At 43.2% G+C, this 15522-nt stretch overlaps 2 protein-coding genes and 2 long non-coding RNA genes across 5 annotated transcripts in view; 2 read left to right on the top strand and 2 right to left on the bottom strand.

The window, feature by feature from the left end:
• Positions 1–13145, top strand: part of TRPC3 (transient receptor potential cation channel subfamily C member 3) — a 61680-nt gene extending 48535 nt beyond the window's left edge. The window contains exons 9-12 of the mRNA XM_082237133.1: positions 2166–2375; positions 3953–4036; positions 8016–8091; positions 11949–13145. Coding sequence (XP_082093259.1) covers positions 2166–2375; positions 3953–4036; positions 8016–8091; positions 11949–12091 — 513 coding nt within the window. The 3' untranslated portion in view covers positions 12092–13145. The remainder of the gene's footprint in view (positions 1–2165; positions 2376–3952; positions 4037–8015; positions 8092–11948) is intronic.
• Positions 4383–8031, bottom strand: LOC309540361. The gene is made up of 2 exons (XR_014223217.1): positions 7951–8031; positions 4383–4951 (listed from the first exon to the last, which is right to left on the bottom strand). It is a non-coding gene; the product is annotated as an uncharacterized lncRNA (long non-coding RNA).
• On the bottom strand, positions 10714–11316 carry LOC309540365. Its single transcript, XR_014223221.1, has 2 exons — positions 11202–11316; positions 10714–11042 (listed from the first exon to the last, which is right to left on the bottom strand). It is a non-coding gene; the product is annotated as an uncharacterized lncRNA (long non-coding RNA).
• Positions 13146–15306: 2161 nt separating the features above from the next.
• BBS7 (Bardet-Biedl syndrome 7) overlaps positions 15307–15522 on the top strand; it is a 29504-nt gene continuing 29288 nt past the window's right edge. The window contains exon 1 of one of the 2 annotated variants that reach the window (XM_082237827.1): positions 15307–15482. In XM_082237827.1, the coding sequence (XP_082093953.1) occupies positions 15447–15482 (36 nt within the window). In that variant the 5' untranslated portion in view covers positions 15307–15446. The remainder of the gene's footprint in view (positions 15483–15522) is intronic. The other variant, XM_082237825.1, reaches the window with a different exon arrangement.

Here is a 15522-nt window from a genome sequence, read left to right as displayed (position 1 = left end):
TCTTTAAAACCTGATTTATTGTAACATAAGCTTTTGTAGATAGCTTACTTAAGATCTAGGAAGTATCAATTTTAGTTTGAAGATATATCCATGTATACTAGGCTGGATAAAAACATGCATTTCTGTGAACAGAAGGATCTCTAATAAGCAGACAGTCTTGGTAACAAAAAGGGGTGTGAGACAATTTTTGCCAGTCCCCCCCCTCCCCTATTTAAAAAGGTTAATATCTGATGAGAGTTGGTGAAAATGCATTCTGGGAGTGTGTTATGATGACTAAACTGCATTTCCAAATATTAATTATTCAGTGTGTAACCTAAGCATCTTTTTCTGCTTACCATATTTAAAGCTTGCTTCTAATCCTAGGTGCATATTAGAAATACGTAGGTGTTTATTCTAAAACAGCCAAGGCTGTACTTAACATCTGCAGGGTGTCAGGTTTTCAAAGAGGGCTAATGTGCATTACTTAATCAATTACTGATAGCCATATTTTTTATTCCAGAAAGCGCCTTATTCAGCAGGACTGCAAAACACATCATTAAAAAAATTAATCATATCATCCTGGATGTTTATGTTCTAAACACAGTGCAGTTGAAATAGATAATAGTATATTTTACATGTAAATAAGATGTAGGCATGCTTGGCAAATAACTCCACTATTCTTGGTTTTCAATAGAATCTTCCAGCGCTGCAGTGTTATTTTTTAGTATCCCGAATAATTAAGAATGTTATGCATCCTGGGAAATTCGAAGGAAGTTCAGTATGTTTTCAGACTAATTGACTGCTTTCTTTTTAATTTTATTGATTAGATTTTTATCCCACTCTTCTTCTAAGGTACTTATTGCCCTATACATGTTTCTCCTCCTCTGCATTTTATCCTCACAACTCTGTGAAGCAGGTTAGGCTGAGAGAGTGTGATTGGCTCATGATGATCCAGTGAGCTTCGTGGCTTAATGGGGTTTTGAACCCCATTCCCCACTGTCCTGGCCCATCGCTCTTATTGATACAACACTGACTCTACATATGTTGCAAACAATGGTATTTTACAGTGTTGAACCTCCTCAGACCGTTTCTTCAGTTTAGCTGTGGGGAACACGTCCAAATAACTGCATTGTTAACAAGTTTATTTTTATTACTTAGAATTATAGCTCTCTGTATTGCATTATCCAGCTCTTGAATGACTGTGGGTTTCTATTCAGAGCAACAGAGTTTCAGACTGAAAGAATCTCCCCAAGAAATTTGTGTTCTGGCATGGGGCTTGTGTTGTTGTTGTTTTTTTAAAAAAAATTCTACTAGGCATGGCTAAATTCGTGGAAGTACGTAAGTCACTCTTTGGATATCAGCCATACTCTTGTTTTGTCCCAAGAGTACTGAAAAGAAGACGACGAGCTTCAAGGACTTTGGAGTAATAGAATATAGTGTGGGGGGGGGGGAGGAAACAGGTTGCAATCCTAAGCATAGGAAGTAAGTCTCATTTTATTCAGTACGTCTGGGTAAAGATGTTTATGATGAGACGGAGAGAATTGGGAAAAGGTGAACTTTTGACAAAACAAAAGTGAATATTTAACGCCAGCAGTAGCAGCACATAACCAGGAGACTCCATACTTCAGAAGATTGCGCTCCAACTTGTGGAGGGTGTTCAGAACAAGGATGGTGTGTACGTGGAGCTACAGTGCTAGATCTTGCAGAACTTCCTCCCACCCCGGAACATTTACTGAACATTACCAGAGAACACCTGAAGTGTGAGCACTACTGGATATGCCTAAACCCTATACCCTTCCTTGCAGGATATACTTCATATAAGTCACTGGAGAACAAGTATGGCTTGACGGACTTTGGTAAAGAAAGAGGAGGACTCTGTAATCCTGAAGATCAGAGTGTGGTGTGATCACACTCGTGCTTCTCAGTAAACTTTGTTTTACCCAGGAGACAGAGCAGGGAGTGTAGTCCTTTGTTCTTCCTTCTTCCTACTAGTTATTCACTGATGTTTCTGTTTCTTGCCTCTTCTCATCTTTTTTATAATTGAAATTGCTTGCTTGTTATTCATGTTTTTATCCAGTAAGGCACTTTTGTGTGTCCCTGCACAGAAAAATGGGGTAAAAATAATGTGCAGTCGAGTAAGACTATTCAATAATAAATAAATGGACATTTCTTTGTTCCCATTGTAGGATGACAGTGATGTGGAGTGGAAATTTGCTCGCTCTAAGCTCTGGTTATCATACTTTGATGATGGGAAAACCCTGCCGCCTCCATTCAGTCTTGTTCCAAGTCCCAAGTCTTTTGTTTATTTCTTTATAAGGATCATTAAGTTATTTAAGTGCAGGCGGAAAAGACTGCAGAAGGATATGGAACTGGGAATAGGCAACTCAAAATCCAGGGTAAGTGCAAATCAGACTCACTCTGTTTCATGGAACATTATTTTTTAAGCTTTTGCTATTTCTTGAACTCTAAGTAATGGTTTGCACAGATGAAGTATGCATTGCTGATCACATTGTAGGGTCTTTTCCATGGATGGCCCTCCAGATGTTGTTGGACTACAGCTCCCATCATCCTTGATAATTAGCCATGCTGACTGGGGCTGATGGGCATTGGAGTATAGTAACATCCAGAGGGCCACAGGTTCCCATCTCTAGTCTTCTACATAGTAGGGAAAGAACCAAAATATGGAATAACAAAAATAACCAAAGTATGTCTGCATGCAATCTCACATAGAGACAAATGCCCCATGTGAGGGAGATGGCTGGCGAGAGCTGAATTGTAAGCTATATCATGGAAAACTGATTGTACCCCACAAGAAAACAGATGTATATGGGGCATTGCAAACAAATAAGGCCTTTTCCCTTTCCATTAAGCCCCTTTTGTCATGCAATCCCTGTGGCATTATTGGGTGAGTTAGCAGAATCAGACCTTGTTATTGCGAGTGTGTTATGGGGGGGGGGCTATTGGAAGCATCCTCTCTCATTCAGTTCCAACATACCTTTTCTTCCCAGGGTTAATTTCTGGCAAAACCAGATTCCCAGTCTCTGGAATAGTTTATAGGGATGCATGTGTATCGGAGTTGGCCCGCCTTGGGCAGTGAAATTCTGCCAGGTGGCACCCCTGCTAGCGCCCTGTCCCTGCTGCCACATGACCCTGGTATGCGAGGCTTTGGCAGAGGGGCAGTGGCAGAAACTTCGGTTTCAGTTTTGTCAGTATTCCTTGCACTGTTGTTTATTTTAATACAATGCTAATCTTAAATTACGTAGGTGGCGCTGTGGGTTAAACCACAGAGCCTAGGATTTGCCGATCAGAAGGTCGGCAGTTCGAATCCCCATGACAGGGTGAGCTCCCGTTGCTCGGTCCCTGCTCCTGCCCACCTAGCAGTTCAAAAGCACATCAAAGTGCAAGTAGATAAATAGGTACGACTCCGGTGGGAAGGTAAACGGCTTTTCCATGTGCTGCTCTGGTTCGCCAGAAGCGGCTTAGTCATGCTGGCCACATGACCCGGAAGCTGTACGCCGGCTCCCTAGGCCAATAAAGCGAGATGAGCGCCGCAACCCCAGAGTCGGTCACGACTGGACCTAATGGTCAGGGGTCCCTTTAGCTTTAATCTTAAATTAGTACATTATAATATTTTACTTCTCGAATCTTCTTTAGCCTGGCCACAATCTCAGCGCTTGGGGAGCTAGCAGCCAGTGCAACTAGTCTTTAAGTGTGTGGAATGTTGAATTTGTCTTCCATACTTGATTCCAGTTCAGAGAATAGGTAAAATACATATTCTTATCTGAGCACATCCTTGAAGTTGAGAATAAATACATGCACAAGTAGTTTGTGGAATCACAGATCAGCTTGTTTCTTTCAGAATGTTTTTGCTGAAAAATATACATTTCTGTAATCAGTTAGTAATAAAGCAATGCCAGATTACAGTTGCAAATTCCATGGAAAATATTCTGATTTTAGATTTATTCTTTCCTAGCTCAATCTCTTTTCTCAATCCAACTCGAGGGTTTTTGAATCACACAGCTTTAATAGCATTCTCAATCAGCCAACACGCTATCAGGTGAGTGGTTAGTTGGGCAGTACATGCAGACATGATTATCTAAATAAATTACAAGTTTCCATGCAGCTCTGAAGTTGGACTGCCAATTCACAAACAAATATTTTGTGACAGATCTGTTAATCGCTTAGCACAGAGCTTGCAGGAAGGACTCATTTTCCTGCTTGCCGCTATTTTCACTGCTCTGATGCCAAACCCCCAAATGACTTATTAAAACTTGGGTGAGTTTTGAGGTTGTGTTGCAGAAACTGCGGGAGAAAATGCTGAGAAATGTGCCAGCAAATTTATTGCTGATAAGCTGCACACCCCTGGACTGTAGCCCACAGTGATTTCACTCAGGAATATTCAGTTAATTAATTGAATGGTTCATTTTAATTAATTGACCTAATTCACGAGTAAGTGTATTTTGTATATCTGCATTATGAAAAACCTTTAGAACCATCAAAATTTCAGATTCTCCAAGTGTGGCCAACACACCAACCACCCATATACAAGAGGGAAGTATTAGGAGGCTCGGGAGAACATAAACATTTGGAGCAGTGTAACAGCTTTTTTTTGGGGGGGGGAGCCCTAAGGGTAGCAAGAAAACATTTTTATTTTTTTTAACTTAGTGAGAACAGATAATGCTCAGAAGCTGCTGAACCCTTGACTATTGGTGGTAGTGGACCCTGGAAAATCAGGGGGTGAGGAATAGAATGGTGTGTTCTGGAAAAGGGGCATGCTGTCTGACTGGAATTCTAAACAGAAACACTATGTATGCTGCAACATCATGTTGCAAGCCGAATTTGTATTATTAAATGGAGAATGGAACAATTTCAGTTGTAAAACCTTTGATTCGGCTGATCAAAAGCCAGCACAGAAGGCTGAAAAGGTTAAGGCATAGGATGTGCTTTTGACTGTCTTTCTCAAAGTCCGGGCCTGCGGGTTCAAAGAAAAACGAGTTATAGCGCTGAAAGAACTGATTCATCAACATCATTTTAAAGCACCAGTTGTGTTGAATGCTAAGCTTACAGAACACTGTTCTAACAAAAGGTCAGAATGCAAGATAGACCATATTGAAAGGATCCAGGAGAGTGATGGAACATGAATAATTTAAATACCAATCTGCATAAACAAACACAAGCATATTATTCAGATACAGTGATATGAAAGATTTTTCCCATGCCCTTCTCTCTCTCCCCCTCCCTTTCTCTCTCCTGTTGACATAAGTCTGACCTTGAGCCATAGAATACATGGGATTTTTATTTTCTGAATTGGAAATGCAGACCAGCTCTTCGGCGACTGCTATGATTGCATACAAGGGAGGGGAGTATGAATACTGGCCCAGCTTTACAATTCCTGACAGCAGTCCTGGAAAAAAATATATAATTTCTCCCCACTCACAGAAATGGCATGTGATGTGAGCACATTTTTGTTTACTTGCATTTGTCCAGTGGACAAAAGGGTTACAAATGAAGCCAGAAACATGTGGAAACAACAACACCATTAAGATCTCTGTACAGACCTAGCTGCATTGGCCCCTATACTGGGACTTATTTATTATTTAATTCATTGAGAAGGCAACTTCCCGGGCTCCTGACTCTGTATTGTACATGCCAATGAGAGCAGATAACTCTGTGAAGCTGCCATAATGTTGCTTCTGGCTGAAGCCTTTGTCAGTTGTCCCTTTGCCATCACTACAAGTAAGACCTGAAAGAAAGGCGTGGCAGTTTATCTTCATCCCATAACATGAATGCTGCTTCCAATGTTCCAACCACGTAGGCACGAATGACTTCCCCCAAAATTCAGTTCTGCAAGGTGTAAGAGACTCGAGTGGTTCATTCTGCCCCTCCATTTTCCCTTTCAGTATTTTATAAGTAACACTCAGTGTTCTATGGCTCAAGCTCAGCCTTTGTTGGGCTGTTTTGGGGAGATTAAACTCCTTTTGGGGTGTATGCACGTACTTTTTTTGGAACTTCTTTTGGCACTTATGATCTCTTAATGCAGTGGTTTTCAACCAGTGCCTTGAATGATGGTCAGGGGTGCTGCGGGCAACACTTGCCTCTGCCGCTCTTTTCTTCCCTCCCTCCTCTGATGCCCTCTTGCGTCCCAAAGGCTTGCAAAGCTGTTTGTTGCAGCAGCGCTGGCTACTAAACCCCCAAACTTGGTCTTCCAGCTGTTTTGGGACTACAATTCCCACCATCCCTGACCACTGGTCCTGTTAGCTAGGAATGATGGGAGTTGTAGTCCCAAAACAGCTGGAGGGCCAAGTTTGGCCATGCCTGCTAGGCGAATGGTGCCTCTGGGGCTGGCCAGGGGGATGCTGGTTGCCAGGAGCTGAAGTGGCCTTGGAGTAAGCATGCCAGCAGGCGAGGGAGCCCATCCTGTCAGCCAGTCCACCAGCCCTTGCTGTTGGGAATGGACAGACAAGTCCCAGGCCCCTGTGGGGCAGTGTGAGGAGGTACCTCTCTTTGGGGCAGGGGGCACAGCTCTGAGATCAGGGGCGGCAGCAGCAGCTGACCGGAGGACTCCCAAGGAGAGGGGAGAGGAATCTGTGGGAACACTTCCCAAGGGATAGTGTTCCAAAAGGTGTGAGGGGCTGCCAGCTCTGCAGGCCAGGGGTGACATAACTTGGCTCCTGAGCCCCATAGGGGTGTCACAGAAATAATGTAGTTGGTCAGGGGAGGCATGGACTCAAAAAAGATTGAAAACATCTGTCTTAATGAATTCATAGGCTGACTTTCTACCAAAGTGAACAAGGCTCACATACAATAAATACAGTACTAAATAAGATAAAAATAGGGAGCCAGTGTGGTATAGGGGTTAAGAGTGTGGCACTAAGACCGGGGAGACCAGAGATTCAATCCCCACACAGCCATGAAGCTCACTGGGTGACTTTGGGCCAGTCAATGCCTCTCAGCCTAGCCTACCTCACAGGGTACTTGTAAGGATAAAATGGGGGAGAAGAACTATGCCCATTCACCTTGAGCTCCTTGAAGGAAAGGAGACAACAAAAAATGCCGCCTAAAACATAACCAATTTACAAGCTGAAACCAACTCATCAGTCGGAGCCCTGCATCTGCCCTAGTTCTCGACGCCTTATCTTTTTACTACAAACCATTAACTCTAATGGATAAGGTAGATAATAATAATAATTTAAAAACCCAGTGCCGCTACAAAACCACCTTGCCCGGCTTTTCCAGAGTAATCAAGTTGCAGTTACATAACCCTTGTCTTGCAAAGTCCCAGACACAGTGCCAAAACATAATTGTTTTGTCACAGTCAGTGTATACTGTCCTCTTCTCTATGCTTGTTCATGGTGATAACCTTCCTCTTGTTTCTCAGTCCAGCCGCTTTGGCTCTTGGCACAGGGGCACTGTGTTTGAGGGAGTGGCTTGACTTGAAGAAGTCATTCCCGCACAAAATGCCCCACCTCACGATTAACAAGGTGGGATTCAATGAGCAACATTTGCTGACACCTTGTGGTGAACAGGGGTTGCAGCCCTGAGAGGGAGCCCAAAGGTTGCAAGGTTTGTTATTACATATTTTCAGGGAGAAATAAGTGCATGGCAGATATTCAGGGTCCTTCTATTTACTGAAACAGCCAGGCATGTGGTGCTGTATTATATCTCGTACTATCCATGTCTAGTTGGGGCAGGGGAGGGGAATTACCGTATTTTTCGCTCTATAACACGCACCCGACCATAACACACACGTAGTTTTTAGAGGAGGAAAATCCGTAGGCATGCCACCCGTAGGCATTCCCTCCATAACACGCACAGACATTTCCCCTTACTTTCTAGGAGGAAAAAAGTGAGTGTTATGGTGCAAAAAATACGGTAAATGGCTCTGTGTGGCGTCTTGTAGGGTTGGGATCCCTTCCAGTCTGTGTAGCTCTGTGAGTTGTATGTGTGAGAAAGAATTGATTGTACTATTACCTTTATGACATTCAAAGCATCGTGAAATGATAAACACTTGTGGTGTTGTTGTTCTTCTCCAATAGCAAATCATGAAGAGACTTATAAAACGTTATGTTCTGAAAGCACAAGTAGACAAGGAAAATGATGAAGTCAATGAGGGTAAGAGCTACTGCAGACTTCTTAATATACTTGTACAGTAGGAAGACTCTGAATGGTGTCCCAAAAATGTATCTACTGAGTCAGATCATAGTGCAGTAACTGGTACACTTAGTGCCTTTTATCATCACCTCTTATTTTGCTGCCCACAGCACTTTTATCAAGATATGAGTACTGGGCACCTTTGCCATTACACACACAAAAAGCACTACCTATACCACAACTACAACTGTAGTTACTACCAGATGTTTTAGCAGAAATTGGGAGCAAGTCACACAGCAACTGTAGAAACATATTTCCTTTTATTTTTTTGAGGTGAGGCTAATTCTTGGTTCACTAGAAACTTAAATAAACTCTCTGCTGAAGCAGGCGTCATTTATTTGCTTTTTAAAATTCATTCAGCAAATTTTATATACCACTGGATGGTAAACAAAGCTCTAAGTGGTTTGCAAAAATATAAAGTAAAACATTAAAATTGTCAAGTTAAAAGCAGGCGTTTCAAAATATGCATCATGCTAGCCATCTGTTGCACTGAATTCGTGTATGATGTCAGGATAGGGGAAAGATTCGTGGATGGGGAACCTGTGGCCCTTTCAATGTTGTTGGATTCCAACTCCTGTTAACCCTGACCATCGGCCAGGCTGGCTGCGGCTGATGGGAACTGAAGACCCACAACACCTAGAGTGCCACAGTTTCCTTATCTGATTTAATTGGTGCCTTGAAGGTTTAAATAAATAAGTAAATAGCTAGCAGAGAAGGGGAGACTTTGAGGGAAACCTGCATTGGTGGAACTGAAAATACTTTCCTCTCACATTTTCTTACAGGGAGGATGTTAATATGCTTTCAAAAAGTAATTCCCAAATGTGTACTATGGGGAAAAGGCAGGTTGGAGACTAAAAAATGCACTTGAAATAGAATGCATTGATTCACAGATGACATATATATATATATAAAACCCCTCAGGAAACCTGAAATATGATTGTAAATCCACTTTTGTACATATGTGGCCACTGGCTGATTTAAAAACTTAACACAGGCATACTGAAAATTGCCTTTCTGCCTTTCATAAATGTGCACTCCTAATAGGAGAGAGGCTCAGAAGCTATTTAAATGGCACAGGTGAAGTAATCTGTCTGAAGCTTAAGAAGGCTTTGCCGATAGCCATCTCCTATTCCAAACTGGAATAGGTTAGAGTCTTTAGTTATGAAAGATAATGTGATGGGGGATTAATACTTTGAGTGAAGGTTTCGATCTGCAGAAAAACCCTTCAGCAGCCAACTTACCCTCCAGAGATCTGGAGAATGTGAAAGAGAAATCCTTGCCTCTTTGGCTCCCAGGGTAAATATTTAAAATCATGAACCTGCCTCAGTCCAAACTCATGAAAATCTGTATGGAGGAAGCAATCCCGGGGGTTCTTTTTATTTGTCAGCTTATTGTAGGGGACATGCACATGTTTTCCCTGTAAAATCTCTTGAGCTAAATTAAACTTCTGTCAACAAATGTGAAGATGAATACTTGCATGTGAATGCTATAAACTAATTCTGTAGAGCTGTAACTCTGAACGGCTTTATTTTTGAATTGGACAAAATAAAGTAGTTTAAGACAAAGAAGCTAAAAATACTTAAAACCCCAAATACCAGTGGTAGTGACCTTTAAAAACATATCCACGTGAGCTGAATTCTCTTCTAAAATTAGCTAAGAAAAAATATGTGACCTTAATACCTCAAGGATGTTGCTTTGCTGCTGTAAGATATGAAGTGTTTGTAAGAGTATGGGAAATACAATGAATGCTATTTCTCATTTTTGGCTTAGAAGCATGAGAGTTGCATCTTAGACCGTCAAGAGAATAAAAGCATACTTAGATTTTTGTTGAAGCTTATTTCTTCCACACATCACATGAAGACCACACACACAGAAAAGTGAATTGCAGTCCTTTAAAATGACCCAGTTACATTTATTTCAATCCAGTTTCTAATGTCTAGTTAGTCTACTGTTATATATATTGAGGACTGATTGGAATGGACACTTTTGAATTTTGGTATTAATTCTTCCCTTTGCGCAACCTTGAGATTCCTCATCTTTTTCTCAAATGTCATACTTCTCAGAGCTGATGTTGGTTTCAATAGGTGGTGTATGCTAAGCATGACAAAGTCTGGATGCAACCCAGTGTATTTAACAGTCAGAAATTTGAATTCTAAATTATTATAGCAGAGGTACTCCATTTGATAATGCATTTTTCATGTGGATCTCGCCAAAGCTAAGCACCAATAAATTCCATTAGATCAAAATGGGAGCATCAAGCATTTCAGGGTGTGTGTGTAAAGCATTAATTTCAACCATTGAAATTAATAGTAATGTAAAAGTGATTAACTTTCGCTGGATTGTGTCTTGTGTTCAAAATGCAGTTAAACAATCAAACAGGCAGAGGGCACATCATTGCTTGTTATCAGCCCCACCAGTTCAAAGAAGAATACAGTAAAAGCTTTAAGTACCGTATTTTTCGCACCTTAGGACACACCGGACAATAGGACACACCTTGTTTTAGAGGGGGGAGAACAAGAAAAAAAAATTCTCCCCCTCTCTGCCCAGTGCCCCTTCAGCGAAGCGGCAGGAGGCACTGCACAGAGAGGGGGAGAATTTTCCCCCTCTTGTTTTCCCCCTCTAAAACAAGGTGCCGTTTAAGGTGCGTTCAGTCGCCTTCAGGCGGCTACCTTGGAAGCCTGGAGAGCGAGAGGGGTCGGTGCGCACCGACTCCTCTCGCTCTCCAGGCTTCAGGTTCCTTTCGACCTGCTCTTTGGGGCTGGCGGGGGGAAGCCCACCACCAGCCCCAAAGAGCAGGTCGGGGAGCAGCGGAAAGGCGCGCAGCGGAGAGGCTGCTGCCATAGCCACACATCACCTCTCCAGCCGGGAGAGGGTCGCGGGGGGCTTCTTTAGCCCCGCGTGCACTCTCCTGGCTGGAGAGGTGGCACGTGGCTAAAGAGGCTGCTGCAATAGCCACGTGTCACCTCTCCAGCTGGGAGAGGGTAAGCAGGGCTTCTTTAGCCCTGCACGCACTCTCCCGGCTGGAGAGGTGGCATGCGGCTAAAGAGGCTCCTGCCATAGCCGCGTATCACCTCTCCAGCCGGGAGAGGGTCGCGGGGCTATGGCGTCTTCGCTCCATAGGACGCACACACATTTCCCCTTCATTTTTGAAGGGGAAAAATTGCGTCCTATAGAGCGAAAAATATGGTAATCTAACTTAATAGTTCAGTAAAGCTTGCAGTCATAATGGAAATAAAAATAGATAATAATAAAAAATTGTCCAGTAGCACCTTACAGACCAACTAAGTTTGTTCTGGTATAAGCTTTTGTGTGCATGCACACTTCTTCAGTCATAATGGAATTACTTATGTAAAGCAGCTCCTTATATAATTCATCAGCATAGGTTTAAAAGCTAAGAATATAAGAAGAGTCTGATGGATGAGGGCAGTGGGATATCTATGCCAGCATCCTGTTGTCAGTTGCCAACCAGATGCCTATTGTAAGCCTGCAAGCAGGACCTAAGTAATAATAATATTATAATAATTTATTATTTATAATCCGCCCATCTGGCAGGGTTTCCCCAGCCACTCTGGGTGGCTTCCAACAAAATATTAAAATACAATGGCCTGTTAAACATTAAAAGCTTCCCTAAACAGGGCTGCCTTTAGATGTCTTCTAAAAGTCTGGTAGTTGTTTTTCTCTTTGGCATCTGGTGGGAGGGCGTTCCACAGGGCCGGTGCCACTACTGAGAAGGCCCTCTGCCTGGTAGTATCCAGTACTACTTCAAATGCTTGTCTTTGTAAGCTGTGTCAACAACTTTCTTTTTACTAATTACACAGGTGAACTTAAGGAAATTAAGCAAGATATTTCCAGTCTTCGCTATGAACTCCTTGAAGACAAGTCTCAAGCAACAGAGGAGTTGGCAATTCTCATCCATAAACTCAGTGAGAAACTCAACCCAAATTTAACGAGATGTGAATGATCTCAAATCCCTGGATTTTGACCAGAGCACAAGTATTGGCAATAATATTTATGAGTGACTTATACTTGAAAATGTATTGTAGATTTTTAGCACTAAATAACTTTATGTACAGCTTTATTTGAAATACAGTCTTAGAAGATTTTATGAATTTACATGCAAAAAACCCAGTTTATTTAATGTGTATTATAAAGGATATTTTGCATTTATTTAATAAGGTGCAATTGTATCTAAACAATCTTGCATTGCAAATAGTTTTATCAATAAAATGTATATCATTTGCACTGAACAAACAAAGAAAAAACAACACTGAAGACCAGGGCTGCAATCCTAAACCGGTTTACTAGGGAGGTAAACATGTTTAGCATTGTACTGCATATGTCCTCCACCATGCTGATGGGAGATGTAGTAACCAAAATAAAGCCAGCTCAGTGAAAGACTACTTGAAAGTACTTTGCATATGATCCAGTTAAAATTAAAGCACGTTGAACTCCCATTGATTTCAGTGGCATGCGCTTCTCACACTGATGTAAAAAACAAACACAGCACAATCCTGTGCATGTTTCCTTGGAAGCAAGTCCCCAACGTTTAGTGGGCCTTAGATTGCAATCTTATACATGCTTCCACTGAACTCACTGGAGCTTATTTTGGAGTGGACACGTATAGGATTGCACTGCTGCTTCCTAGTATGGATACTTGGACTAACCTTTGTAAGTGCTTAACTTTCACTGGATCACACCCCTTGATTTATCAGCTTTCTTAAGAAACAAGCCATGGCATGGACAACTGAATGTTTAATAGTGAAGATAAAAATGCGGCTATAATAGTAATAGTGCCGTTAAAATTACCTATACCTATATAAGTTTGCATATTTGCTTTCAGAATAGGAAGTATTTTTTTTTTACTTCTAACTAATGTGAACTGTCAAAATATACATTTTCATGTGGTGAAGATGATTTTTTAAAATTTAAGATACTATGCAGGGCTGATATTTTGTTACATTTGTTCTAAATAATGCCTCTGATGCGTACTTGTTAAATAAAATATTCATACTTTATTGACTCTTATTTTATTTTTAATACTATGTCAGTAGTGAGTAGGAATGCTCAAGCACATTGAGGGGAAGGGGATGGATGGATGGAGGATTGGTGCAAAGGACCTGGAACTACAAGGATGAGGAGTTGGTTTAATGCAGGACATGGGAACAAAAGAAAATCAGTCAAATCTGCAACTGAGGTCCTCTAGTACAAGGGTGTCCAAACCTTTTTCAAAGAGCCAGATTTGATGAAGTGAACATGCGTGAGGGTCGACCATTTTGCCTGAAATTCTTTGAACCATTAAAATTAAATGCAAATTGTTAAAGTTCATAGCAGAGAATGTCTTTTCACACAAATATGTTGGGCCAAACAAGCTCAGCATTTTCTTAGCCAATGTTCGAATCTCTTGAAACCGGCTCTTATCCAGTTGGCGGTAAAAGTTCACAAGAGAGCTGTTGGTGATGACCTTACTCAGTGTCACAATGCAGCTCAATGAGCTCGAGCTGCAGCTGATCGGGAGCATCATTGGGGTCAACAGAGAATGGAGAGGAGAAAAGGCTGATCTCCTTTTCAAAAGCCAAGTTTAAACTCCACAGCCGGAGATGCAATGTCTGCTGCATACCTGCTCTTTTGCGCACTGATATTGTCCTGTGGAAAACTTCATTATTGCCTGCAACACTGAAAAATGTATGGTATTGGGCTGTGTTTGTGACAATTGCCTTTGGAAAAGTTTCAGCTTTGTTCCAAAAGCTTTGAAGTATGAAAAAAGCTGGTTCAGCGCTGCATCTTTCCCTAAAGACTCGTGTTCAGTACATTCAGATGCTTTGTTATGTCACACATTGATCCCTGTAACATAACAGTGTGTGGGAGAAGGAGACTCGATTAGGAGTCTGGGAAAGGTTACCCATCACAAAGGCTCCCTTTCAAAATTCCACTTCCAGGTGTGCTGCTGGGAATGGGGCAGTTCCAAATCTTGTAAGAGGCAGAGGCACACGCACACGCACACGCAAACTCCTAACTCTGCCTTCTCCTCAGACCCACCGCTCCGGCGCCTTTCCCATCAGCAACTTTAGCTCGATCTAGGGGGCAGCTGAGATTCTTAACTTCTCTTCTCAGTGGGTCAATGCCAACCCCCTGGCTGTCAGCCTCGGAGAAGGGGGTGGGCGGCAATAAGGAACTGCAAGCCTTCCCCTCTCTTAATTGACATCTTTCCACAGGGCCTGCAAGACAGAGCTGTTCCACCAGGCCGTTGGCCAAGGCACAATCTGACCCACTCCTTCCGTAAACCTCATAGAACTCTAGCCCAATGGTTGCCATTAATTTGATTCTGAACTGATTTTAGAATGTATTTCAATTAATTGACTGTGATTTTATGTAAACTGTGCTATTTTTACTCCTGTTAGCCGCTCTGAGCTCGGCTTTGGCTGGGGAGGGCAGGATACACATAAAATAATTACCATTATTATTATTATTATTATTACTCCTCCTCCTCCTTTGGTGTTCCTCACTGCCACAACATCCGTTCGCTCTTCTAAAAAACCCCGCCTGCTTGGGGTGGCAGATGCCTGCGACATCGCGACCTCCCCCTCCTCCAGCAGCCCGACCCACCACCTGCCCAACTCCATCCCTCGCAGTGCGCTCCAGGTGCCCAGCTGCGTCTCTCCCTGGTCAGATTCACCTGCCTGGGGCACCAACCAGCAGCACAGAGCGCGGGGCGGCGGCGGGACAGAGACCCGGGTGGTCCAGCCGGCGATATAAATAACATTATCTGGGCGAGCAGGGACATTCCTGCCCAGGGACAGCTCTGCTGCCGGCCCCAGATAGCCCTGCTCCCTCCGGGGGAGGGAACAGAGGGAAGGGCGGGGAGGCGCCTGCCCTGCATTGCAGCACAGCGGCCCCCGCAGTACTTTTTTTTTGCAAGACCTCCTTTGCTTTTATGTTCGCCTTTCCCCGCGGGATGAGCAGCACCGCGTCGCCACGGGGATCCCCTTGCTTCCCTATATGACTTTCGACTCCTCCTCGGCATCACCTTGCAGGCATCCTCAGCACCAATCCCGCAAGCGGATGACTATGTAACTAGATGGGCATGTTCCTTGCTCAATCACAGGGCGCGCGTTCCAAGCGGAGCCCGCCTCCTCCCTTCACGCCGTGTCCAATTGAATCCCGGCATCGGCGCGCGCGTAGTCCGGTCGCGTTACCATGGTGACGCGGGGCCTGGCGGGAGCTTTTAGGCCTCGCCGTGATGTTTGTGTGGTGAAAAACAGCGCCCAGGACGAGGGATAACGGCTTGCTCTTCTCAGAAGCGCGGGAGGCTCGCCGCCATGGACCTGGGCCTGAGCCGCGTGGATTATCTGCAGGTAGATGGGGGTGGGTGAGGTGGGTAGGTGGGCGAGATTG

The sequence above is a fragment of the Podarcis vaucheri genome (genome assembly GCF_965113315.1).
Source record: "Podarcis vaucheri genome assembly, chromosome: 9".
Taxonomy (NCBI): Eukaryota; Metazoa; Chordata; class Lepidosauria; order Squamata; family Lacertidae; genus Podarcis; species Podarcis vaucheri.
This window is presented reverse-complemented; position numbering and strand designations above follow the sequence as displayed.